At 47.5% G+C, this 27,920-nt stretch overlaps 1 protein-coding gene across 1 annotated transcript in view; it reads left to right on the plus strand.

The window, feature by feature from the left end:
* The first annotated feature begins 266 nt into the window (after positions 1–266).
* The window catches only part of LOC147893090 (nuclear distribution protein PAC1-like), a 51,410-nt gene continuing 23,756 nt past the window's right edge, over positions 267–27,920 (plus strand). The window contains exons 1-2 of the mRNA XM_087386847.1: positions 267–1,309; positions 1,399–1,583. Coding sequence (XP_087242973.1) covers positions 267–1,309; positions 1,399–1,583 — 1,228 coding nt within the window. The remainder of the gene's footprint in view (positions 1,310–1,398; positions 1,584–27,920) is intronic.

The following is a 27,920-nucleotide window of genomic DNA, read 5'->3' on the forward strand; positions in this document are numbered from 1 at the left end:
AGAGAGAGAGTGTGTGTGTGGAAACTATTCGAATTTCTCAATAGCGTGGGGACCTATTTGTTGTGAGCAATGAAACTTGAAACCTGTTTTTTGCAGCCATGCATGAAAGCACGTGAACGTGAAATCTTGTTGTTGCCATGCAAGAGCTTGTACGCGGACAGTCGTCTTCTTGCCATGTAGCTGCTTCTCGTTAGAAGGGAACGCAGCTGCTGCAGCTACATTGCAGCAGCACTCTGGAAGCCACTATCTCGCACCCACTTTTCCCAATGATCAGCAGGGCGAGCTCCAGCTCCACGAGGCCAACGAGCCTTCGGAGCAGAACCCATGACGTTCGCTGCTCCAAACGCACGCCTTCAAACAACCATCACGTCAAACCTCAGGCTCACACTGATGAGATCCCTGTGACCAGTTCCAAACAGAACCTCAATGATTCTTTCAATAGGCAGTGCCTTCTTGACTCTGCTCATCAGACAGTGCCTCTTGATCACAAGCACAGCTTGTCTGGGACTCCAGCTGTTTGCCGGGAGCCTGATCTCCATCCCTCTCTTGGACGAACCTGCCGCCCCCGCCCTCATCGTATGCCTACAGATGGGTGGATGCAAGGTCCGGCTAACGCCGCAGGAACGGTGATTAACCTTTCCGACCGACCAAACCTGTGCATGAGTGTTCTAGGATCAGATGCTGCTATAGGCTCGTCTGACCACGCTCTTTACGTTGTTAACATCAAGACGGGGCAATTCAAGAAAACATTATATGGAAATTCTTACGGCCACACAGAATGGGTAACTTGCGTTGATCATTTGCCCGACGGTCGTATTCTAAGTGGCGGGATGGACAGTAAGCTTTGCCTATGGGAAAGGACTGGAGTACGCTGCACAGAACTGAAAGGACACAGCGCGTCTATATCAGCGGTCAAAGTAGGAATGGGAGGCTCCGTGGCGGTGAGCTCGAGCTATGATAAGTCGCTTCTGCTCTGGGATCTGAGTAAGGCGAGCAGAAATGCTAGAAGCAGCTTACAAGGACACCGAGCTGCAGTCATGGCCTTTGCATTGGGCTCAAAGAATGCCATCGCCAGTGGATGTCGGGATGGTGCGATTATTCTGTGGGACGGAGGAACAGGCTCGGTGGTTTTACACTGCAAGAAAGCCCATCAGGGGCATGTGACTGCGGTAGAGTGCTTGCGAGATGAAACGGATGAACAAACATTGGGAGCTCTGGAAGAAGTCTTTCTGAGTGGAGGCCAGGACGGTGTTTTCCAAGTGTGGGACTTCAGGACCAGCCGTCCAGTGCACTCAGCAGTGCTGCATAGGTCAGTCCCGTCTATAAACTCTGCGAATTGCTACCTCTGTAACACAAGTTTGTTCCAGAATTGACACTTTGAACACTGTGCATGTGCAGGTCCGCTAAAGGGCAAGGTGCAGTATCCTGCATTAGCGTCTCCAGAAAATCAGCCTGTGGGTGCCCGTTGCTTGTCACAGGTGGAGCTGACAAGGTTATTAAGATCCTTGATCCGAGGTCTTCATTTCGAGCCGTGCATACATTGAAAGATCACCGTGAGTTCATCTATAGTCTGTTTGCTTCAGGTAAGCCTTCAATGAAAATAATCTTTCGGACACTCATTGACTTCATTTGTGGAGATTAAACTAGATTTTAAATCTAATTTGGCTTGGCTATTACATGCATTCTTCCAAATCCGCATTAACTCGCATGGGGAGGAGGGGATAGAGAGAGAGAAGATATGATATTATGAATGTCCGTTGGAGACCCAAAAGGATCTAGAGGAAAAAGGTGAATTTACGAAAATATTACATGTTGTAGCTGTAAAGGTAGATGTCAACAACAATGTGTTTTGCATCCCTGAGCATGCTTGTGAGCGTGCATGCTCGATCCAAGACTTGACTGCGATGTGCTTATACCTCCTTGATGTAAGCTCCTCTACTCTTTGGTGGTTGGTCGAAGAGGATGTGCAAGTTCGTGTGTATGGACATGTTCAGTTCATATTCCTCCCTGATGTACTGATAGGCTCAATAGTTGTTTTTTTTTAATAAATAGGCTCGATAGTTGAGGAGTGTGTGGCATTTGCCTCTATGTCCCGTGATGGGCATAAGTTGCAAACGCGATCCTCTCATGGCACGTTTTTGCATCTACCAATCATAGCACATTCGAGCAAGCATATATTAAAAATACCCCAATTCTTGCCTTTTTACATTTTCTCATGTAATTGCTATTTTATATCTCTTCATGCATGCAATATGACATGTAAATCCCCCTATTTAAAAACTACCCCTCTTTGCACTAATGTGCTATGTTACATGTTTATGGGTGACCCCCGGGTGAGTTCGTGGGAGCTCATTTATAGCTGACGTATTAGTTTCCTTTTGAAGAGGGAGATGTTCTCATTGAGATAGTCTTGTCCCCATGTGTCAGCATTGGATTGATAATTTCTTTTTTGTAGAAGGCCATCTTCTCTTTTGGGGCTTGCCATAATTTGCCTATCATCTTTTCAGTTACCAGCTCTTCGATGTCAATGTTTGGAAGTTCTGATCCATCAATCGCCCAATATCCCAGCCACTCTATACCTGTTTTTAACCAGTCCTTGTGTTTGGTTGCTTGCTTTGCTTTGTGAGGGAGCTTATCCTTGCATTTTCTAGCACTGTTTTTAACCAGTCCTTGTGTTTGGTTGCTTGCTTTGCTTTGTGAGGGAGCTTGTCCTTGCATTTTCTCTACTATACTGAGATACTGATATGTTGGCATAGGGATTTCCCTTCTAGTGGTAGGACGCCCTTTTCAGCTAGTAAGATGGGGTAGGGAGTTTGAACCTTGATTCCCAGTTCTTCGATATAAAACCCTTTTTGCACCCTCCACATTCTTCCATGAGCCTCTAGCAAGCCCTGGAGCCTAGGCCTGGCATCCATAAAGAATGATGGTCTGTGCACGTGTAGTGTATAGATATTTTCACATTCCCCAATTCCAGATGTGATACCTTTTCCTTTCTTTCAAATGTGAAAGTGGGTTGCATGTGTCTTCTCCCAATGATGATAATCTTGGTCTTTGCGATGTTTACTTGCATACTAGAAAATCTGCAGAATTCGTGTAAAGCATCCAAGTGTCTCTGCAGTTCATGTTCATCCTTTGCAAATAGGACCATGTCATCTGCATATAGCAATCAGAGGAGTGTGTAGCCTGCAATTCAGAAACCTTGGTTCATTGTGATCCCTCATCCAATCATCTAGTTCATCAATAGCATTGGTAACATAGTTCAAAGAAACGTTTCAATACTTAGAAACGTGAAACGTTTTAAAAAAATAGGGGGAGTTTCAAAAATTCAGTTTGTATATTTGGGTCTTACTCTACGCAGCTGCCTTTCCATTTGAGCTTGTGACAACACGGCAGTCATTATCAACCAAGAGGGAAGTGCTTTGTAGGTGGTTTTGATACACAGTGTGTTTGCTGTATTCCATCTTATCCAAGGGGATGTCTTGATTTCAGTGGCTGTTTTATCTTCAGTGACGCCCTGTATGAAGAGGGAAATTGTTTTGTGGCCTGGGTTATTTTTTAATAAATGGGTTGCGTGTGGTTCAATCATGAGGTAATCAACCACACTAGACCCCCATAAGGTTGTGCATGTGAAGCCATCTATGTTGTCAGAGATCTTGCTCCCTTGCATATCTTCAAGCTGAAACATCCACAGAGGGTGAGAATCTCCTTCATCCGGTAGCTTCTCCTATGTCTTTTGAGACTCTTTGCCAGCTTGTTGCTTCCTCTTCTTTGTCAAGTTCTTCCATCCACATTGGGTTTCTATGTTCCACTATTGTTGATGCTTGATTGGAGCAAGTTCCTGCATTGAAATCTCCTACTAGCATGATTGCACCTTTCTTGTAGTATTCTCTCTATGTCCTTTCTCAAATACATGAAGATGTCTGCACTAGATATATGTCCGTTTTTCTTGCAGATGGGGGATTGTGGGGGTGCAAAGTAGCATGTTGCAAGGAAGACTTTTTCTTTCCCTTTCTTGATTTCCAGCCACACGTCTGTTATGTGTGTGTGTGTGTGTGTGTGTGTGAGTGAGAGGTGGCGCCATGGAGAGCCCTGCTGCTCCTCCCCCCCTGCCCGTACCCTTGTGTGCATCTGTTCCCTTCCTGTCTACCTCCGTACACCTTCAGCCTTCCCCCGTCCCTCCTCCGTTCATCCCTCTACAGTCCCCGCCTCCTTTTGTAGATCCTCTGTCTCAGTCCGTGCAGGTTTGGTCATCCGTACAGGTTTCTTCACCATCCGTACCTGCTGCCTGCACCCCCGTTTTGCCTCAGCCACTCCCTGCACTCCCTTCGCTGCTGTCCGTACCTGCTCTGTAGCAGCCGCCTCACTTACCTGCAACTTCTGCCTCTGCCGTACGGCCGTCCATACAGGTTGTACGGCCAACCGTATAGCCTGTATGGACGGATGTGCAGCTTTCATTTGCTACAGCTGCTGTTCCATTTTCGACTGTACCCTCTTCTTTTGTGCCCCCTTTGCTGTCAGTATAGCATGTATCTGCTCAGCCTTTCAAGTCTATACAATTCCAGCAGCAATCCCCTTTATCCTCGCCTTTTCTTGATGTATCTTCTTCCTTTCTCCCTGCTGCATCGATAGAGAAGTCCTTTGTGTTCTCTGCTTCTACTCCTTCCGTGCCTGATCCTCCTGCCTCTGTTTTTATTCGTCAGAAGCATGGTGATTTGCTTGCTTCGCGTTTATTCAAATTTGCAAAACTCGATGTGGCGGAGGGTCCTTCTTCCTCCCTCCAGTTGGATCTTCTTCGACAATTGTGTGCTGCCTCCGTCACAGATGTTCCCTCCTTGGGTGCTCCTATGGTTTGCTCTTTGGATTTTGCCCTCTTAGTCTCTGGTCTTCAACAAGCTCAGCAGTTTGGGATCTATCTCTATTTTATGGGTAGGATTCTTTCTGCAGCTCAGCTCCATCGTTGGGCTGAAGTTGCAGTAGGCCCAGATCTTGTTTCTTCCTTTCTTTTTCTGGGCAAAGGTTTTTATTATGCTCGGTGTTCTTCGACTGAGGTGGTGGAGAGCCTTGTCAACAGTGCTGCTGTTCCTGGGGCTGGTTTCTTTGCTTATGTGATGCCCTGGGATCCACTTTTTGATCCGGTTGCTTCTCTTCTCACTCAATGTCTAGTTTGGATTACTCTAAAAGCGTTGCCTGTTCCTCTTCTTCCGCATCTTCCTACCCTCGCAGCGTTTTTGGGGAGGCCTCTACATGTTCCGAGACAGGAGTTTCTGCAGGCCACTCGGGATGTTCGCATCTGTATTCTATGGGATATGATGCAGCCGGTGCCTTCTTCTCTGGATCTTGATTTGGGATTTGTTCATCCTTTGCGCATCAGGCTGTAGTTTACATCTTTTCCTACAGCTTGTTATCGGTGCCGTCAGGTTGGTCATTTTGCACGGGCTTGCCCTTCTACTTCCAGGACCACTCCTCCCGCTCCTTCCTCAGCTGTCAAGAGTCCTCTACCTTCTCCTCCGGTCTCTGCTATGGCTTCACTGTATAAGCCTTCTTTTACTACTCCGAAGCACTACTGGAGGAAGGTAGATAAATCCAAGGATGATCTTTTTGTTCCTAAAGCAGTTCAGGATCCCTCTCCTATTGCGGCCTGCTTTCTTCCTCCTCCTGGCTTCCTGAGTCTTCTCTTTTGCAGCTTTTCCTGCCTTTCATCCTCCTCCTCGCCCTTCTCTTTTGCCTTGGTAGGCCAGAGGTGCTCACATGGCAGCGTCCTGCACACCGTGCGATTAGGATTTCCCTTCATACAGCCGGTTGTTCAATATCTTTAGGATATGGCTGTCATGGGACACATTGTTGGTTCCCACAAAACTGTAAATGGAGTCAATTTGAGTGACTTTTAGTGTGTTTCTATTGAGCTCTAGAGTAGTACTATACTACTTTATATCCTAGAGTGCCACGTGTCACTATGGGACTTGTCCCATATACACTTGACACTTAGAGTGTGAGTGTGCCTATCCCATAAAGGCATTGTACTTTCTCATGTCACATCATCAAGACTCAATCCTTGCATCTTCATATGGTATTAGAGCTAGGCTAACTTCCAAGAGGTTGAGGACATTGAAGCCTCTCTCCCTCATTCCCCTTGGAGGGCTGCTTTCTCTATTCCACTTTGAGCTCAACTCCTTCTCCACCCGAGCCTCACCAACAATGGCTTCATCAAGCAAAGAAGGTGATTGTTCAGTTCGTGATGACTGAAGCGCGTGCTTCTCCATTGCCTCTACTCAGCCTGCTTCATTCCCCTCTGTTCTGCCCACCATCCTGCTGATTCTCTGCCCGCCATTCCACACTTCTCAGCCCGCTTCATTTCACACTGCTCAGCCCGTTCAATTTCCTCTGTTCTGCCCACCATTCTGCCGTCTGATCTGCCCACCATTCTGCCGCCTCTCTGCCTGCCATTACACAAGCAGCAACTCTGTCTACTGTCAGCTGCCCGTCGCCCGTTCTATAGCAGCAAACATTCAAGCTCTTCTAGCTGTCCTATAGAGCTACCGGCCATTCACAAGCTACTATATTCATAATGGGTTCACTATCTGCAAGTTCCTTGCTAGTGGACAAGTTCAGGGGGGAAGGATTCCCCACATGGCAAATGAAGGTCCAACTCCTTCTCATGAAGGAGAATGTTTGGGATGCCATTGAAGATGATGAAGATATTGCTACATCAACGGAGTCTCCAACACGCAAGATTTGGAAGCAACATAACTCGAGAGCCATCGCAATCATCGGCCTTTGCCTAGATGATTCTTTGATTCATCACATCGACTTCAAGTCAACGGCCAAGGAGATTTGGGCACGCCTCGAGAATATATTTGGTAACAAAATCACCAACTTCAAGGTTTTTTTGAAAAATGCAATTTTATAAGTTGAAAATGGAAGAGTGTGATACCTTGAGTGCACATATAGCAAAAATTCAATCTTTAGTTCAACAACTCTTCAACTTGAAGTGTTCCCCGGATGACGAGGACAAAATGGCTGTCCTCATGACGAGTATGGAGGGATCAACTACCTTCAAAGATATGGTGTCTCTTCTTCTTGAAAAGGATCGCTGCAACAAAGAATCTCCATCCTGAAGGAACATGGTGGAGAGAGAGAGAGAGATTAGACTAGGGAGAGAGGAAGTGATACTCAAAGAGAGACATAATGAAATGGAAATGAAATGACTATAGCAATGAACCAAAATGAAAGTACTCACATGTAGACCAAAGAGCTTGTAGCTTGATACATGATTTGTTTGGCACTAGACAAGTACAGCTCTTATATAAGAGCACACACACGCATATGAACACCTATGCATATGGGATAACTCCCAATATGACACATGACATCCATAGGACTCATTAGACTATAAAACACCTAATAGACACCTAGTACACTCATTTTTTACTCACTTTGGCTTCATATTTCAACACCCCAGCAAGATGAGAGACTACCAGAATGGAACCAAGAACAGAACATGACAATGACGGTCGTCAAACTGTGCACCCTATGTAATTGAGAGGCTAAAGTCTGAGCGTGTCCAGAGGTTGATCCAAGTACTCTCATGGCTTGAGACTCAACATGCTCAAAGGCTCACGTTATAGCATGGCTACATGACCAGCTCATAGGTCTAGGAATACAGCAACATCCTGGAACTCGGCCAGGCTTGATAACGAGACCTATCAAAGCCAATACATGGCTCCCACAATACATCCCCCTCTTAACCTATCAAAGCCAATACATGGCTCCCACAGTACATCCCCTCCTAGCTCCAGGGGCTAATGAGAGACATGGAGCCACACACCAAAACAAAATAGGAAAACACATCTTTTTAGGAGGACTATCCAAGGTAGAGAACCTTTTTTCTTTTTTCCAAGAAAGAGACTTCTATTAAGTAAGATAAAAAACCTGCGAGAGCAAGCTCAAAGCGGAATACATCATGAAATCATGAGGATAAATAAACCCCCTCAAAGTGAGGTGGAAAACAACCAAGGCTGAGGCTGAAAGTGCCACCTCAACTCTGTAGGAGTCTCAGAGAAGAAAGGAGAATCCTTCCATTCCCTGAAGAAAGAAGCCCTCCTAGCTGAGGCTGCACGAGAGTCTCCCTGCATACTCGTTCATACGGTCATCAATGTATGGTGTCTGTCCAGATGTCTGTCCAGATACTAGCCAATGTGTGCGAGGGATGAACCTGAGTTCCATCCAATGCCTCTGTGCATCTGGCTCTCTAGATATGCCAGGCTGCTATGCTCGCTAGAATCTCCCAAGAGGTATCCACAGAGGCATGTACAGCTGCAAAAGGAAGGTGTGGTATCACATCCAAAGAACAGGACTCAATCTGATGACGTTGAACGAAATGGCCCGAGATGAGTCAAGTCTCTCATAGAATACCTAAGGCCCTGTAAGAGAAAGCCGAGCCACTGAGCCCCATGTCATAAAGAATGGGGAGTGGGCAAAGTGAATGAAAATCCTGGCTACCCCCATCCAAATCATCCTCGCCTGTCTGCAATCCCATTAGCAATGCTGAATAGTCTCCAAAGCAGAGAGGCAACGAGGGCAAGTAGGTTCGGCTCCGAACCTGGATCTCCAAAGGTTCACTGCAATCCCACCATGGATAGAAAGCCAAAAGAAAAGAGTGATCTTTCTATTCCTGTGGGATTTCCAAAGTCTCTTCCAGAAGCAAGGTAGGGAACCTTTTTTTTTTTTTTTGCAAAAAGATACTTCTGTTAAGTATTAAAGAAAACCATTAGAGCAAGCTCCATACGGGATACACCATGCGATGCATGAAAAGCTCAAGAGCCAAAAAGAAAGAATTGGGGCTGATAGTGCCATCTCAATCCGGTAGAAACCTCAAAGAAAAAGGGAGAACCCCTCCAAATTCGAAGAAATACAGTCCTTCTAGATGAGGTTTCCTGTGAAGGGCCCTGCATGCTAGCACATATGGCTATCAAAGTGTGAACCGTGTCAGTCTAAATACCTGTGAACACCTGTGATGGGTGTATCTGGGTGCCATCCAAGGCCTCTATACATCTGGCTCTCCAAATGTGCCAAGAGGAAATGCTAGCCAAAATCTCCCAAGAGGTGCCCACTGAAGCATGAGAAGCTCTGAAGGGAGTAAGTGGTACATCCTGAAGAGAGCAGGGCTCTGCCACTTGTCGGCGGACTGAGAGTGCCCAAGAAGAAGGCTCACCCTCATAAAACACCTGGGGCCTAGTAAGGGATAACCATGCGACCGAGCCCCAAGCCATGAAGAAAGGGGAAGTATGAAAAATGCTGAGTATCCGAGCAACCCCTTTCCAAACATTCCTCGCCTGACTGCAGTCCCAAAGGCAATGTCACACTGACTCCTCTGTAGAATGACAACGAGGGCAAGTGGGATAAGCCCCAAATCGTAATCTCCACAAGTTCACTATAATCCCTCCATGAATAGAAAGCCAAAAGAAAAGAGTGATCTTTCTATTTTTGAGGGATTTCCAGAGCCTCCTCCAAAAATTCCTACGCAAATCTACGGTGATGAAAAAGTTGTCCCAATGGGGGGCTCTGGAGGGAATCCAACCCCTACTGTTCAGCTGAAATCTCTCCTGGGTCCCACTACAAGCACCTGATAGGTGCACCTCCATATAACCACAATCTCCAGGATCCCAGGGCCAAGAGCAGAGGGTCGAGGTCTAAGTACCACTACAAGCCTGCTCCATGGTCCACAAAACCAGCAATCCTGACAGGCTAAAAGGCAACCTCTAGAAGAATATCATCCGTGGATCTAGAGAGTATACCTCCATCCCCAACATCAAAGACCAGTGCATCTTCCCCGAGACCTCGAAGAGCGATCACCTGTAGAGGAACTGCTGTCCTCAAAAAAGCTCCCATCCAAGTGGTGGAAGTAATAGGCAACTCAACTGTCCATTCCACCAGGATGGTTGCATCTATCTGCTGAATCCTGCGTGCTACCCCTTTGAGGTGACTCACGGACTGCAATCTTTGATCCTCAAGTAGCCTGATAAATGCCTTCCAAGTGCCTACTGTGTAGGCGGGGCGTGTAGGCGGGGCCTCTCTCCCATCTAGACCACTGCATGTAATGGGAAGTGCCCAATGGTCTGCCATGCTCATCAAGTATACTATCATTCCAAATGATCGGCTACCTATTAATCTCTTTGAGGGTAGAGGGCAAAACCCATCGAAGAGTGTTCCTGAAGCTCCCCCAAGCTTTCAGGATGGCAGTCATGAGAGGAGAGGCAGGAGATCTGAGAGGGGTGGAAGTAAAAATCCAGCGAGGGATGTCCACCCAATCATCTCCCAACATTGGTGTGCAAGCTTGAATGCGTCCAAAAAAGATATCCTTCCAAGGTTCCTACCTAGGCATGAGTCCCCTCACCACCACCTTACAAAGCAATGCCCTGCATTGCAAGTCCGGGTCAATGGTATTTAGGCCCCCTTCACATGTAGGGAGAATAATGGTCTCCCAGGCCACCCTCGCTGCAAATCTACCGTGCCATCAAGTCCACTCCATAAAAAATTCCTGACTAGTCTAATGAGCTGAGTGATGCAACCCCTAGACCGGCACCAGCAAGAACACACAAACTAGGTGGTGGCCAAAAGAACCTGGTTCACTACCACAACTCTAGATGCAAGGGCGAGTTTGGCTGAGCTCCAAAAAAGGAGCTTTTTCCTTATACTCTTCAGTACTGGGGCACACTACTGTGCTGGAGAGATGTCCAATCCTACCTGGCATCCCAAATATTTGACAGGAATACCCCTCTGAATCCAGGAAAAGCCAATGTCAACTCCCTGTCCTCATCACTGATCCAAAAACCAAAGGATTTCTGTCAGTTAATGTGTGCCCCTGCAGCTGAGCAAAAGATATCCAAGGCTGTCTGGAAAGAATCAAGTGACTGTAAAGAGGCCTCAATAAAAATAGCAGTGTCATCAGCCAACTCACAGTCAAGAAGCTCCTGCTCCTGTCTCAAAGGCAATCTCAGCCCATATAGATTAGCCTGAGATCTAAGGAAGATACTCATAGCTTCTGCCACAAAAAGAAAGAGGAAGGGGGCTAAAGGGCATCCCTGACGAACTGATCTGGAAATCTAAAACCTATCACCCCTTACCCCTCCAATCAAAACCTGGCTGTGCGCTGATCTGTAAAGGGAGGCCACCCCTCTAATCCATGCATCTGAAAATCCAAATCGTAGAAGAGTGCCCTCAAGAAAACCCCAATCTACTCTGTCATAGGCTTTCTCAAAGTCCAAGAGTAGAATTGCCAGCCTCTGCTTTCTCTGTATAGCCCACTCTATGGCTTCCTAAAAGGAAAAGATATTATCAAATATTCTCCTGCCATGCACAAAGCCTGTCTGAGTATCATGGATGAGGTCTGGAAGAAGGGGCTGCAATCGGATGATGATCGCCTTGGCAAGGATTTTGTATAGAGTGCCCAAAAGAGTGATGGGTCTCCAATGGGATACAAAATTCATGTTGCCACCTTTCGGGATAAGGTGTATGAGTCCCTCGGTCAGTGAGTCAGGCATCTCACCCGAGTCCCAAATGCCCTACAAGGCTGAAGTAATCCGATCACCTATCATATCCCAAAAGTCTGTAAAAAATGATGGAGTAAGACCATCAGAACCAGGGCACTTGCCCTTATGAAGGGCGGAGAGAGCAGTCCTAAACTCTGTGTTGGTAAAGCGTGCATCAAGTGAGCATATCATCTCTGGTGTGACCAACACCAGGTAAACTCTGCCAAACTACATCTCTAGCCACACCTTTGGCCTTTGTGTCAAGATCTGCAGAAAGAAGGGAAGCAAAAAAATATGTCGCTAAGTGCATGACGGTATCCGGATGAGACTCCAAAACGCCGTCAGAGTCAATAAGCTACCTGACACTCTCTCTACTATGTCTGGGACCAAGTGTAGAGAAAAAGTGTTTATTGACTGTCCCTCCCATTTGTATCCAAAAGGACTCCCGTGCATGGAAGGCATACTCTGCTCTCTAATCAAGCAATGTCTGCAAGTGAGCCCTTGCTGTAGCAAAGCGCTCTTGTATCCAAGCATCTAATGGTCATCTCTGCTCCTCCCTTTGCAAGGCTGCCAACTGCCGGCTGATACCAATCTCCTACCTGAGTACCTCACCTCGCCGAGCACTAGCGACAGAGTGATAAAAGTCACTGATACTAGCAAGTGTTGTGGCCACATGTGAAGGATCGGCCACCCCCCCTACAGTTGAGAAACCCGGATCTCCAAGACTTCCTCTGTAAGAGTCTCATCTATGTATAAGGCATCGGGGATCCTGATACTGTGAGACCATCCTCTCAGATGGGGCTCTGAGATAGACAAAACTATCGGAAAATGGTAGGAGGTGGAAACACCAGGTGCAATGCAAACTATCCCCCCTCTATCAAGAGTCCAGTCATCCACATAGAATCTGTCAATCCGAGCATGGATAGGCATCTACATCCTACGGTTCGACCATGAAAACAAAAGTGATTGAGACTGAATATGAAAAGCATCATCTGACCAAACATCTATGCCACTAAACTTGAACAAGAAGGCATCCCAAGCTGCTCTCTCGAGGGAATGAATACCACCTTCTCTGCCCCCTTGCTTATCGGATGGTGCCTCAACCATGTTGAAGTCACCTCCAATAATCCATGAATCTGCAATGTCAGCCCACGAGAGCAACTCTTTCCAAAAAAGAACACGGTCCCCTCTGTTGTTCGAAGCGTAGAGGTTGAGGAAACCAACCTTACGTCCATCAATCAAAAGTAAAATCCATTGGGCCCTGGAGGGGGTGATGGTACCATGTCCAATGAGCAGAGGGAGAATAGAATCTGAAACTGATATGCATGTACCTCCTCTGGTTCCCAAGGCAGGAAGCCAAAAAGTATGGCCTAAAAGCAGCTTACTTGACTTAGAGCAATCTCTAGCATCCAGTTTGTGTTCTTGAAGAAAAAGAATGTCTAAGGAACCACCTGACACGCCTGGATGGAGCTGATTCCTTATCCGATATTGACGACGGCGATGAGGGATGCAGCCCAATCCCTGTATATTCCAACTGGCTATCCTCATCGGCGGGAGGAAGCGGGTTGGAATATCTTACCCGACCTGGTGGTGGAAAAAGAACCCTCCATCAGAGCTGACCTCCTGCCATACACACGAGGTCCAAGGGGAGGAAAGTCCACAGGTGAGAGAGAGAAAGATCTCTGTTACCTTATCACACGACCACCTGTCGACAGGCGTTGACCACATGACGACATCTGTGGACCACATGTTGACCATGTGTCAACACAAGTTAGCCACGCGATCACACGGGTTCATCCAAGAGTACTATCCGAGGCTGTCAACCACAAGTCGACACATGTCAACCACAGGTCAACCAGGAGTATCGTGTCCAAAGTGATCTCATCAAGAGCTGCGCACATGGAGAGTGAGCTTAGCACATGGAGCAGTCATGAGTATTTATATTTACACAGTGGTTCAGTGATACAGTGGTGCAGTGGTGCGGTGAACCAGCTCACCTGCACATGGAGAATTTACACCATCAGGCTGGCGAGTCAGGGAGTCAGGAAGTCGCCGAAGCCATCAAGAGGTGCGGTGAACCAGCTCACCTACACATGGAGAATTTACACCATCAGGCTCGAGTCAGGGAGTCAGGAAGTCGCCGAAGCCATCAAGAGAGCCAGCGGCGCAACGGCTATCCTCAACAGCTAAGGAGATAAGAGGATGACCAATGGCAAGAAAGGGGGGGATTCTCAGCGAAGAAGGGACCCTCCAAGGCAGGGGATGAGGATGAAGGAGAAGGGAGAGAGAGAAAAAGGGGCATTCGGCATTCGGCACGAGAGCGAAAGAGAGGAGAGTGAGGAGAGATAGAGGCTAGAGCTACGAGCTCGCCAAGGAGAGAATGTGGAGAGACTTGTGTGTACCCTTTGTCTACTATGGGGATAGACCTGTGTATTCTTGTGATTTGCGACTTGTGTATTCTTGTGACTTGCGACTTGTGACCTGGGGACACGTCCAGTGATATGTACATTGGCCAACTCGGTCACTTTCTCATCTCTCTTGTCTCTTCCCGATATGGGGATTGTTCACCAGTGTAGGATTTTCTTATTTTGCTTATGTTGTGGAGTTCACCGGTGATTGTCATTTAGCATAGTGCACTCGTACGTCGTCGTTCACTGCAGTATAGCATACGACACTCGCACACTATTGCACGGTGCGCTCTACACGATCCATTGCATTAGAGCATTGCAAAACTCATGCTTCTCACGCCAGTGGCCTTTGGCCTCCGGTAACACCTCCGGAAGGATAGGAACCCCTCCCCTCAAACAGTTTATGGCGATCACGGTGGGACACTATTGGTATTGAGTAGCACGAGTGAAGTGGTGATCTAGGGTCCTAGAGAGAGGTCTTATGCCGAGTAGTTCTGAAACCTTTGAAGGAGCTAGTGAGAGAACTAGGAGGTACTTGAGGAGAGTGGAGAAAAGACTTCCGGCAGACCAAACTAGGTACAAGAAGCATTACGTGCGACGTAAATTTGTGAAGCCCTCAACTCGAGCACAAAGTGAGCCCACTGGAGTAGTAGCCAGAGCAAGTAACTTCATCAACACTCTCATTGACTTGGATCAACAGGAACCCTGGTGGTCTGATCCAGACTCTGGAGAAGAAGAAGTGCAAAGCGGCGAACAGGTGAAAGAAGAGGGTACTAAGGACGAGGGCTCCTCAAGGACTCATCAAGGTCAAGGCAGCCCCTCTCCTCCTCCTGCAATGATGTCTTCATCAACCACCTCTTCTACCGGAGTGGTGACTCCATCTACTCCCGCCTCGACCTCTTGTGGACAAGCTGCTACCTCATCTGTTATGCATAGCTCTAGGCTCCTAGCTAATCCTTCTTCTACATCTATCCCATTGGGGGATACTTTTGCTCCAGCCATGCCTTTACCTGCCATGATGGTTTCATCTCCCTTTCCATCCACACTGGTGTTGCCTTTTCCACCACCTCCTTCCTTCCCTTCTGCCTACTCATCCATGACTTCAGCTCTGTCCCTCTCTTTCCCAAATGCTCTCCCATTCTCTTTCACCCCCACATCTTCCATGTTCTCACCCTTTCCCTCTGCAACATCGAGACCCCCCACTTACGCGCTACCATCTGGGTACACTTCCTCTATGACTACATCAGTAGTGACTTTCCCATTGTGGTCCTCCACAGGAGGAGTTGTCGGGGTGGTCTCCTCCTTGGGAACACCAACACTCATTACAGCCCCATCGGGACTCCCTCCAACTCTTGCATCTTTTCCAACCTCTCGGGTGGGGATGGCCGTTCTCAGTCCCCCAGACAGAGCTAGACTTCTTGAGCTACTCAACAAGGTCCACGTGAAGATTACCGGCTCAGCATGGGTCTACACCGGACCCCTTCTCTGCCTACGCTGCCCTCACTTGTGAACAAAGTCCCAAGCTCACCGTGGAGATCCATGGAGTGGAGCTGAAGGACGTCTTCCTCGATGGTGGGGCGGCTGTGAACATTATGCCAAAAGGTACACTCCAAAAACTAGGGTTGAGGTTGACAAGTGATGTTCACTTTCAGGTACGCATGGCTGATCAACGCAGAGTAAAACCAATGGGTGCAGCCAAAGGTGTTCACATGAAGATTGGTGGAGTAACTTTTCTCTCCAATTTTGTTGTCCTTGATATGACCGAAAATGAACAAACTTACCCTCTACTTCTTGGTAGGCCATGGTTGCGGTCTTCAAAAGCCATTCAGGATTGGTCAACTGATGAAGTTCGATCGCCCCTAGGATCGACATCTCTCGAAATAGATATGGTCACAGGGCAAGCAAGGCACATACCAGTAGAACTAGGAGAGGAGGATTTTGAAGAACAACCGGAGTCGAAGAGGAGCATTGGGCCTGTGGGGACTGGCCCAGGGATGGTGACCAAGATATAAATGAGGAGACAACCCTAGAAGGATTTGAAAGTTTGACCTACTTGTTGGATCGGGCTGATCAAGAAGACGAGGAGGCTGTCATTTTGGATTGGATGGGAGCCCTGGGCTCCTTAGCGGTCAACATGGTGGAACTATGCCAACAAGAAGATCAAGAAGAACACCTACTTACAGTATCAGAAATCCACCAGATGGATAGGGTCTGGCTGAACTAGTTTATGAAAGGATGCCCTTTGGACTTTGCAATAGTCCACACATGTATAAGAGAATGGTCACTAGGGGTACTACAGTGGACACCACAGATCATACTGAGGACAATGATGGTACTGCAGTAAACATTGAGGATCGTCCAGTGGCCGACATGGAGGACATTGGTCAAAATGATGCTGACAATACTATAGGATACAATGAAGGATCTACTAGGGACAAGGCTAGTACTGCACAACCCACCAATGGTACTCCAGAGTACAATCATGGTATTACGGTGCACAACCATGGTACTACGGTGTACAACCATGGTACTGCTGAGTGCAATGATAGTCATAGAGAAGACAGGAACACTAATGAAGACGAGACTGATGGTGATAGTGATTTAGAAGAAATGACATAGACATTGCTGAACTTGAGGAGAATCACCACCAACAGCTTGAGGTCTTGGGCGGACCCAGGGTGCATACCGGATACAGAGGTGAGGACATGGCCGATCTCACTTTGCTTGACCTTTTCTTATCAGAAGCCGACCACCCCTCAATTCAAGACCTTCCGGAAACCACTTATGAGGTGGAAGGCTTACCTTACCGGGGCATGCTGAAACAGTCACCGAGGCATCGAAGGCACACAACATCTGCAACATCTACTGATTCTACATCTCAGTGGAGGGGGACTTTCCCCTTGAAGATACTCCACAGCACATACAGGACTGAGAATGGGTGAACCAAGTACCTCAACATCCCAATGCATTGCCCCTATTGATGAGGCACGGAACTGGTGGTATCTCAACATTGGAAGTGAGGACCAACCCAGGCATTTGAAGTTAGCCACTTGGGTCTGGGAACATGACTATCTTCTAGCTGCAGTCACCGACCTTTTTAAAGAATTTGTGGATGTCTTTGCTTGGTCCTACAAGGATCTGAAGGGGGTGCCCGCTGATTTCATGGAGCATAGCATCGACTTATATCCCGATGCATACCCTGTGATTAAAGGTCCATATCGCATGAATCCCAACTACGGCAAGGCAGTCCAAAGAGATATACAGAAAATGGAGCAAGCAGGATTAATCTACCCAGTGGATTACTCCGATTGGGTCAACGGAATTGTCATTGTACCCAAAAGAGAGACCGGCAAACTTAGAATATGTGTTGACTATCGGAGTTTGAATGCTGCAACACGACGTGATAGGTTCCCCCTTCCCTTCACAGATAGAGTGTTGGAGACAGTGGCAGGACATGCTTTATACTCATTCATGGATGGATATAGCGGGTACAACCAAGTCCGAGTGAAAGAACAGGATCAGCCCAAGACTACCTTTGTCACTCAATGGGGAACATATGCCTACCGAATGATGCCCTTTGGACTATGTAATGCCCCGGCAACCTTTCAACGACTTGTAACCAAACTCTTTCAAGAGAATATCGGCAAGTTTCTTGAGGTATTTCTAGATGACTTCTCTGTTTTTAATGGTAAATCGGCCTCCCATCTTGATCCGGCCATACAAAATGATCATCTACATAAGTTGAGATGGGTCTTTGATAAGTGCAGAGAAGTGCGCTTGTGTTTGAACCCTGACAAATGTTTCTTTCTCGCACTCCGAGTTGTTCTCCTTGGTCATATTGTTTCTGCTGAGGGCATGACCACGGATCCCGCAAAGGTAGAGGTGATCATCTCATTGCCCATCCCTCGTACACCCAAAGAGGTGAAGTCCTTCTTAGGGCATGTAGGATATTACCGAAGGTTCATACGTTTCTATGCCGACATTGCTATTGCACTGACAGTACTCCTACATCAAGACCGATCGTTTGTTTGGGCCACCCCACAACAACTAGCCTTTGATGATCTGAAGCATCGCCTCGTGAAGACCCCCATCCTCAGGCAGCCTGATTGGGATGTAATTTTTCATGTCCATGTGGATGCTAGTGGGTGGGCAGTAGGTGCTATACTGGCTCAACCTAACCAGGATACCAAGATTGATTTGCCGATCTACTTCGCGAGTCGACAACTCAATGGAGCAGAATGCAATTACAGTACCACAGAAAGGGAGGGCCTCGACATGGTTTATGCCATGACCAAGTATCGTCACTACCTCTTGGGCAACAAGTTTGTGATCATCACTGATCATCAAGCTCTTAAGTATTTATTGAATAAGCCTACTCTTGGTGGCCGGATAAGCAGATGGATTCTTCTTTTTCAAGAATTTGAATTCGACATTGTGGTGAGGGCTGGGAGACTGCATCAACCTGCAGACCACTTGTCCAGGTTACATTCCGGGGAACCAGCCAGTGGTATCACCGATGACTTACCCGATGCGGGCTTGTTCGGAATAACGGCACTACCTGATGAATGCCTATTTGCAGTGGACTGCTTCCCACCATGGTATGCCAACATAGTACACCTCTTGTCTACAGGTGGCTTTCCTCCAGGATTAACTCCAACGGAGAAACGCAAACGGATCCTTCAAGCTGCTCCTTTTAAGTTGATTGCAGGTCAATTGTACAAGCTCGGGAAGGATCAGATCTTGAGACGGTGTGTGCTTCCGCACGAGACACAATCCATTCTTAAAGAGGCACATGCTGGCATAGGTGGAGGGCATATGGCCTCAGATGCTACTGCTCGTAAGATCATGCGAGCAGGGTTCTGGTGGCCCAAGCTCTTCCGCGACTGCCATGTTCATGTGACCAGATGTGATTCATGTCAACGAGCGGGCCCCAAGCCTACAAGGCGTGAGTACCTCCCTCTCAAACCATTCACTCCGGTGCCTCCCTTCTATCGCTGGGGATTGGATTTCATTGGACCCATCTCTCGTGCCACACGCCGAGGGAACAAGTATGCTCTACTTGCCACCGACTATGGAACCAAATGGGTCGAAGCCAAGCAGTCAAGAACTGTACAGCCCAGGTAGTCGCCACATTTCTATATGACCAGATCATCTCTCGGTTTGGTTGTCCTGTTGAGTTGATAAGTGATAGAGGGTCTCACTTCCTAAATGACACCATTGCTGCACTAGTTCACCTGCTACAAATAGTTCACAAATTTTCATCTCCCTATTACCCACGTGCCAATGGCCTATCTAAGAGCTCAAATCGCACAATGTGCGGGATCGTGCATCGACTTTGCCTAATTCTTTAGCCGATTGGGACGACATACTTCCAGCTGCTTTATTCACCTATCGAACGGCTTACAAGGCGAGTACTGGGTATTCACCCTTCGAGTTGGTCTATGGACTGGAGGCCGTTATGCCTTATGAATTTCTTGACACTCACAGGATTCTTCCAGACAAAAATGACAACCTTGAAGCCTGCACAATGGAACGCTTGTGGGATTTGGAAGCACTAGCAGAGCATCGACGTGAAGCAGTTTTCGCTCAAGAAGTTTGGCAGAAGCGACAAAAAGCTTGGCATGACCGGAACCTCAGAAAAAGAAATTTCAAAGTCGGAGATTTAGTACTCTTGTATTCCAGTAAGTTTCTCAAACACAAACCTAAGTTTGTGAGTGGTTGGACAGGTCCATTTTTCATTGCCAAGATTATCCCAAGTGATGGAGTCTACTTGGCCACTTTGGAAGGCAGACTCCTACCTGCATTGGTGAATGGGTCATGCATCAAGAGGTACCATGATCAATGAGAAAACACCCTCCTAGTCCTTCTCCTTCCTGGTGACATCTTCTCCCTCTGAGTGAGGGCCACTTTCTCTTTCTACAAGGGTCCTCCTCTCTGTCCCTAGTGCCACTTTCTCTCTCTACATGGCTCCTCCTCTCTCCCCTTGGTGCCAATTTTTCTCTCTAAATGGGTCCTTTTCTTTCCACCCGAGTGTCACTTTCTCTCTCTAAGTGAGCCCTCCATTTTTCACCCCGAGCCACTTTCTCTCTCTAAGTGTGACCACCTTTTTTCATCCCGTGCCACTATCTCTCTCTAAATGACCACCCTTTAAATGCGGCCTCCCTTTTTCACTCTGTGTCACTTTCTCACGGCCTCCCCTTTTCATCCTGTTTTACAAACTCCTTCTCCTTCTACCTTCTCTCCAACTTCCACCTCCCTCTTACAAACACCTTCTCTTTCCACCCTCTGTCCAACTTCTACCTCTCTCTTACAAAAACCTTCTCTTTCCACCCTCTGTCCAACTTCTACCTCTCTCTTACAAAACCCTTCTCTTTCCACCCCCTGTCCAACCCCTACCTCTCTCCTACAAAACCCTTCTCTTTCCACCCTCTGTCCAACTCCCTACCTCTCTCTTACAAACACCTTCTCTTTCCACCCTCTGTCCAACTTCCACCTCCCTCTTACAAACACCTTCTCTTTCCACCCTTTGTCCAACTTCCACCTCCCTCTTACAAACACCTTCTCTTTCCACCCTCTGTCCAACTCCCCACCTCTCTCTTACAAACACCTTCTCTTTCCACCCTCTGTCCAACTCCTACCTCTCTCTTACAAAAACCTTCTCTTTCCACCCTCTGTCCAATTCCTACCTCTCTCTTACAAACACCTTCTCTTTCCACCCTCTGTCCAACTTCCACCTCCCTCTTACAAACACCTTCTCTTTCCACCCTTTGTACAGCCCCCCCCCTCTCTACCTCTACCCACCACCCTTCCCCTCTCCCCCTCTCCTGCGCAACAGCCCCCTCCCCCTCTCCAAGAGGCCCCCCCCTCTTCCCCTTTACCCACCACCCTTCCCCCCTCCTCCTCTCCTACACAACAGGCCCCCCTTCTTCCCCTTTACCCACCACCCTTCCCCCCTCCTCCTCTCCTACGCAACAGGCCCCCCCTCTCCCTCTACCCACCACCCTTCCACCCTCCTCCTCTCCTATGCAACAGGCCCCCCTCTTCCCCTTTACCCACCACCCTTCCCTCCTCCTCCTCTCCTACGCAACAGGCCCCCCCTCTCCCTCTACCCACCACCCTTCCCCCCTCCTCCTCTCCTACGCAATAGGCCCCCCCCTCTGCCCCTTTACCCACCACCCTTCCCCCCTCCTCCTCTCCTGCGCAACAGGCCCCCCCTCTCTCCCCCTTTACCCACCACCCTTCCCCTCTCCCCGTCTCCTGCACAACAGCCCCCTCCCCCTCTCCTGCGCAACAGCCCCCTCCCCCTCTCCTGCGCAACAGGCCCCCCCCCTCTCCCCCTTTACCCACCACCCTTCCCCTCTCCCCCTCTCCTGCGCAACTGTCTCCTCCCCCTCTCCTGCACAACAGCCCCCTCCCCCTCTCCTGCGCAACAGCCCCCCCCCCTCTCCCCCTTTAACCACCACCCTTCCCCTCTCCCCCTCTCCTGCGCAACAGTCCCCTCCCCCTCTCCTGCGCAACAGGCCCCCCCCCCTCCCCCTTTAACCACCACCCTTCCCCTCTCCCCCTCTCCTGCGCAACAGTCCCCTCCCCCTCTCCTGCGCAACAGCCCCCCCCCTCCCTTTCTTCCTCTACCCGCCACCCTGCCCCTCCCCCTCTCACCTGCGCAACCTCTTTCCCCCTCTCCCTCTACCTGCCTCACCCTCTCCTGCGCAACAGCCCTCTCCCCCTCTCTTGCGCAACAGCCCCCTCCCCGCTCTCCCTTTACCCACCACCCTGCCCCTCCCCCTCTCTCCTGCGCAGCCCCCCCCCTCTATTTGTCTACGTCCCCCTCTCTGGAGCAACTCTCCCCCCTTCTCCTCCCTACACCCTCTGCATCACCCCCTCTCCCCTCCTTGCTCCAGCCCCCCTCCTCCCCCCTCGTCACCCCTCCTTCCCTATCAGTCTACATCCGTCCTTTTGCTCTCCCTCTCCACCGACACCCCTTCCTCACTCTTTTCCTCTCCATCGAAGCATGGGCCTGCACTGGTGGCTCTGCTAAGGAATTCTCTCGTAGCAGATTCCGGGCTCCTCTCTTATTAACCTCGACATCAACACCTCCTCCTCCCTCCTTGCCTCTCCAGACCTCGACATCGACACCCCCTCCGTACTCTTTTCCTCTCCATACGACGCCATCATTCATGCCTACCCGTGCCCCTCGCCACAAGTACAAACCCAGATTACCCCACGATACTTTATTCGTTGACTTCCATCGGGCTCGGGCACGCCACAAAACAGGATCGGGACCATCTTCCATGGCATCACTTGGCAAACGCACCACTGATGACCTGAGTGCCGGGTCTACACCACAGAGCACTTCGAAACGACCTCGAGCAGCTGCAGATTCACCTCCCTCCAACAGGATCACTATCATATCGGATGAGGAGCTATCCCCCTTTTCGAGTTCCTCTGATTCAGATCATGGAGGCTCTGACTATCTGCCCCCCACAGGTACAATCAAAACACCATCCAAGGCATCCAGTGGGCACAGTGGTCACAGTAACGGTGGCAGTGATTTGGCCCCATAAAGTACAGCTTGTGATCTTCCACCCCCAGCTTCATCCTCGTCGATCATTCGGGTGGTTTTCAAACCTTTCCTCGATCCCACACTCAAGCTGTCTAGCATCTTGTCACCTGATGAGATAGCCCGCATGTCTCTCATGGAGTTTGATGATGTCACACTTCCCCAGGTGGACGTCCAAATGTGTACTGCGTTCATTCAGTCTTATGACTTTGCAACAGACACATTCGGATTCTCGAATTCCGGTCACATGTTCACTAATGTCCCCTGACCAATCAGAATCTGTGAAGCCACATAGATCAAGATCACAAGCATTAGTATAATGCATCCCAAGAGTAATAGTGCCATGCAGATAACTGAGAACAAGCTTGGTGGCATTCCAATGAGTGATAGTGGGACAATGCATAAACTGACTCAATAATCCTGCAGCATAAGCAATATCAGGCCTTGTGGAACACAAATAGATAAGACTCCCCACCAACTGTCTAAAAAAAGTGCCATCAAACTTTTTAGCCTTATCATACTTACACAGTTTGAGACCCTTCTCAAGAGGTGTAGCTGCAGGCTTACTATTCTCCATGTGAAATCTCTGTAATATATTCCTCATACTTAGTTTGGGACACGAAAATACCATCTTGAGTTTGCCAAAACTCAATGCCCAAACAATAGTGCAGTAAACCCAAGTCTGTCATATCAAATGACCGAGACAAAGCTGATTTTACTGATGCAATATTTCCCTCATCACTGCCAATAAGCATGATATCATCCACATAAAGAATAAGAATGATGATTTCTGATTTTTCTTGAAGCACATAGAGATTTGGCTCAGTTTGAGTGCTAACAAAGCCCTGTGATAACAAGAACTGATGGATTTTATGGTACCAAGCCCGAGGTGCTTGTTTCAGCCCATATAAAGCTTTGCGAAGGTTGCATACCTTTTGTTCCTGTCCCTTAACCACAAAACCTTGGGGCTGCTGCACATAGACCTCTTCCTTTAGGTCTCCATTCAAGAAGGCCGTCTTCACATCCATCTGATAAACAGTCCAACCGTAACTTGCAGCAAGAGAGATGACAGTCCGAATGGTTGTCATCTTTGCTAGAGGAGCAAAAGTCTACTCATAGTCAATTCCTTCCTCCTGACTATACCCCTTGGCAACTAAACGAGCTGTATGTTTCTCAACTGTGCCATCAGAATGATATTTCAACTTATAAATCCACTTGGTGCCAACTACATTCTTCCCAACAAGGAGATCGACCGATTCCCAAGTGGCATTCTTTTCAATGGACTGAATTTCAGATTTCATAGCATCTTCCCATAATGGGTGTCCCTGAGCATCCTCAAAACTCTGAGGTTCAATTTCAGCTTCCACAACTGTGCTCATGAATGCATAATTGACCTGATTTTGTGCTTGCCTTGTACTAGACCTTGTTCTCCCCAACACAGGCTGCTTTTTTGCATCCTGAATGGTAGCCCGAGCCCATCTAGGAAGGGGCTGACTAGCTGCAGCAGGCTGAGACTGATCTGCAAATTTTACCCTCCTCCTTTCATAGACAAGAGGTTGATTTTCATTGACTGATTTCTGAACTGAAATTTCAGAAGTGCTACCTTCATCAATATGGGGAATTTCTCCAAATGTAGTGGAGGAAGAACTTGGTGTGTTAGACACATGTGATGGCATATCTTCTGACTCAAAATGAACAATATCCAAAGATGTAGTGTCCTCAATGAAACATCACGAATATACTTGACTTTGCCATTATCAAGCTTAATGGGAATATGTCCCACTCCTATAATGTCATGAGAAGCATTATTGGCACAAGTAACCTACCCCCCATACACAGGTTTGATGCTCTCAAACCACTCCTTATGAGGAGTCGTATGCTGTGAAGCACCTCTATCCAAATACCAATTCTCATTCACATTAAGTGAATAGGCATCATCATTATTGCTATGAGCAATAGCATGATCACAATCACAATCCCCCCTAGAAGATATCTCAGAGAGTGTGGCTGCAAATACAAAATTCTGATCATCCTGAGCAAAGTGTGCATGTGAGCCAGATGCATTGTTCTCAGTATGAGCCACAAAATTACTGTTTGAGTTGCCTTGCCTCTTCTTCTCATTTGCAATGCGTTTCTGACATTCTACAATGTAATGGCCTGGCTTCTTGCAGTAATTGGATCTGCCCTTTTTCACCTTAGCATCTTTGCTTGATCCGGCATTATTGGTACTATTATTTGCCCCTTGTGGCTGGTTGTTTTTAGGCTTATATTTCTGAAATTTTCCCCTCTCCCTAGTGGCTAGAGCTTGCTCACTGCCATGAGAGCCACGAGAAAAATTATGAGCTCTTTCTTTTTTCTGCAATAACAAACCAACCAATTCCATGGAAGCCTTCCTTGCCCTACACATGGCAGCCACACACTCGTCTCTCAGATTTGTCCCCTGGTGGCAGCACCTTCCTCTACCATGTGGCTTCTCTTTCTTCCCTTCCCTTGCTTTTGGTCATATTTCTTCCCTTGCTGTTGGCCATGTTTCCCCATATTCTCCTTATATGGGGGCTTACAAGTGGGCCGTTTATCCCTGGATCCAAAACATCCCTCTCTCACCGACCTACTATGAGCCACTCCACTGTGGGCTGACACCCACTAGTTGATGCAGATGCTCCCTCGATTCCTCAAAAGAACTCTCTAAATGCCTCAAGCGGGACATGGTTGATCACTGAGAAGACCTCTTGGATTCTCCTTTGCTTCGAGTGATGGTGAAGATTGTAACTTCTAGAGGGAGAATCGTAATGCCATGGGTGTTTTAGGTTACATCCGTCAACTGAAAAGCCACATTTCTATATCTTGATAAAGACCGTCACATCTTCTCCCTTGGATGCTCGCCATGTGGCAGCACCCCTTGGTCTTAGTATTTCATTAAACCCCCTTTGCCTAGGGTTTACTTTGTTTATGCATGAGGAGAAAGCACTCCAATGCTTATATTTTTTGACCCTTAAATCAGATCAGGGTGATCCAAAAAAGGGAGCTCAAAAAGTCTATGCAACTGTGAGATAACAAAAAAGTGACACATTTACATGTGCATGTAAGAATTACATCGAGAGACGGAGAGAGAGTCAGGGAGATGGAGACAATACAAGAGGCAAAGTTGAGCTTGATTTCTTGAGAAGCAAGTACATGGTGCCTCATCTTATAGGTTGAGGAGCCGTGTCTTCTACCTGTTAGGAAATGGAGTCAAGATGAGTCAGTTTGGTGTGTTCTAGTGTGAGTTATAGTCTAGTGTGTCCTATGGATGCCACGTGTCACATTGGGAGTTATCCCATATACATTGGTGCTCATATGTGTGTGTGCTCTATATAAGAGCTGTACTTGTCTGTGTCAAATCAATCAAGTATCAAGTCTACAAGCTCTTTGGTCTACATGTTGAGTACTTTCATTTTGTTCATTGCTCTTGCTATTTCTTGTCCATTTCATTATGTCTCTCTTTGAGTATTATTTTCTCTGTCCCTAGGCTACCCTCTCTCTCCCTCTCCACCATGCACCTTCATGTGGTATCATAGCCTCCTTTCCTACCTTTTGTAGGAACAAGAATGGAGAAGAGTTGTGAACACAAGAGAACAAGAAGTGAACACAAGTGAACTCCAACTGAAATGTTCCAATGAAACAATACAAGTACTTGGTATATATAGTACCCAAGTACTGGTCAACCATTTAGTGGACTTATGGCCTACAACACCATATCATTGTGGATATCTCTACAAATCTCCCCTCAATGATATGGCTGAAGTACTATGGAGTCTAGTCTCAGTAGTACCTAAAGTACCATGGTTGCACAAAGTCATCTACATGTGGATACAGCAACCTATGGGAGTACAAAAGAAAACAATGTCATTTTACAACCCCCCTTGATATTGTTTGTATGTCTTATATCTCCAAGCCATGTCGATGTCGTGTGAAAAGAGGCGCTGACAGGCTTTTAGTGAAGATATCGGCCACATTGTCCTCAGTGGAAAAATATGTGAGGTCGATGAAGCCATCTGTAATACAAGCCCGCACATAACGATAGTGATTCATGCGAGCATGAAATACAGGATTGTTTCCAATAGCAATGCAACTCTGGCTGTCACAGAAGATTTGAGCTGCATCACCATCCTGAGCATGATGCAAGTCATGCAGAAGCTTCCTTGACCATATACATTTCTTAGTGGCTGAATTCACAGCTTTGTACTTTGTGATAGAACATACAATGGTATGGTATTGTAGAAAGGACTTGGTCTAAGTTATTCTAGTCTAGGCTTTTCACTTTATGCTTGGGTTTCATATATATCCCAAGTCTTGTACTTCTATTGTTGAACTATTCAGTGGAGCTTTGTGTGTGGACTACACTCTCGTGTTCGTCATCCACTTTGTGTCTCCTCATAGGTATCAGAGTTTGGCTCCCGCATTGCTTCCCATGCTTCTACCAATGGTATCAGAGCGAAGAGTCACATCTATTGCGAAGAAATCAGTCCAGCCAGCTCGTTTTTCCTGTACCAGCTTTCTGGAGGTCTCTTGTAGCTGGGCGCCTTCACCAGGGTCACTACTGGACCTAGGCGACTATAGACTTGCTGTTTTTGGGATATTTCGCAGCTAGACATCCTTAAAATCAGCTCCACTTGCTGATTTACAGCGTTTTTTTCCAGTCGCCTATCTTAAGGAGCTCCATCTGGGCTGGGCGACCTCATTTTGGGCACTTTTGCTGCTGATTTTGTCAGTTTCCAGCCCCTATATCAGCTCGAACTGCTTCTTGGAGCATCGTGTTCCTGGACAACTTCAGATCTGGCATTTCCTTGCTGATTTTCATCAGTTTCCAGCCTATTTTCAGTTTGCATTTCTCCAAGAGGACCATCTGGGCTAGGCGACCTCATTCCTTGTAGTTTTGTTGCTGATTTTGGACTGTTTCAGCTCCCAAAATCTGGTCGACCTCTTTCTGGAGTCATCTTCAAGCTATTTTGGACTGGGGCATCACCTTTCTTGTGATATTTTACACGCAGCAGACAAAAATCAGAATCGGGGGCAAGTTATTGGATGCATATTGAGCCAAAGGTTGGCTAACAATGAATGCTATCATTGGATTCTTTTTAAGCAAACATTTGCTTCAGATTTTATACCTTTGGTTGATGCTTATCGAGCCTTTGTTGGGCTGAAAGTTGAGAATACTTACAGAGCAAATACTATTGCCCATTTTGCCTTGTGATTCCGGAAGGGAATTGTGCTTTGTGACAACACCTTTGGGGCAAATTTGCTATCTATATTTGCATTTTATTTTCAGGTTACTGTGAAGTGCAATCATGTCTCTTTCTGAGAATTTTGGCACCCTGACTGAAGCAGATAAGTTGGATGGATCAAACTATGCCTTGTGGTCTTTTATGCTGAGGAATATTATGG

This window comes from Dipteris shenzhenensis, chromosome 16 (genome assembly GCF_047967505.1).
Source record: "Dipteris shenzhenensis isolate YYH24624 ecotype China chromosome 16, Dip_SZ_1.0, whole genome shotgun sequence".
In the NCBI taxonomy this organism is placed as follows: domain Eukaryota; kingdom Viridiplantae; phylum Streptophyta; class Polypodiopsida; order Gleicheniales; family Dipteridaceae; genus Dipteris; species Dipteris shenzhenensis.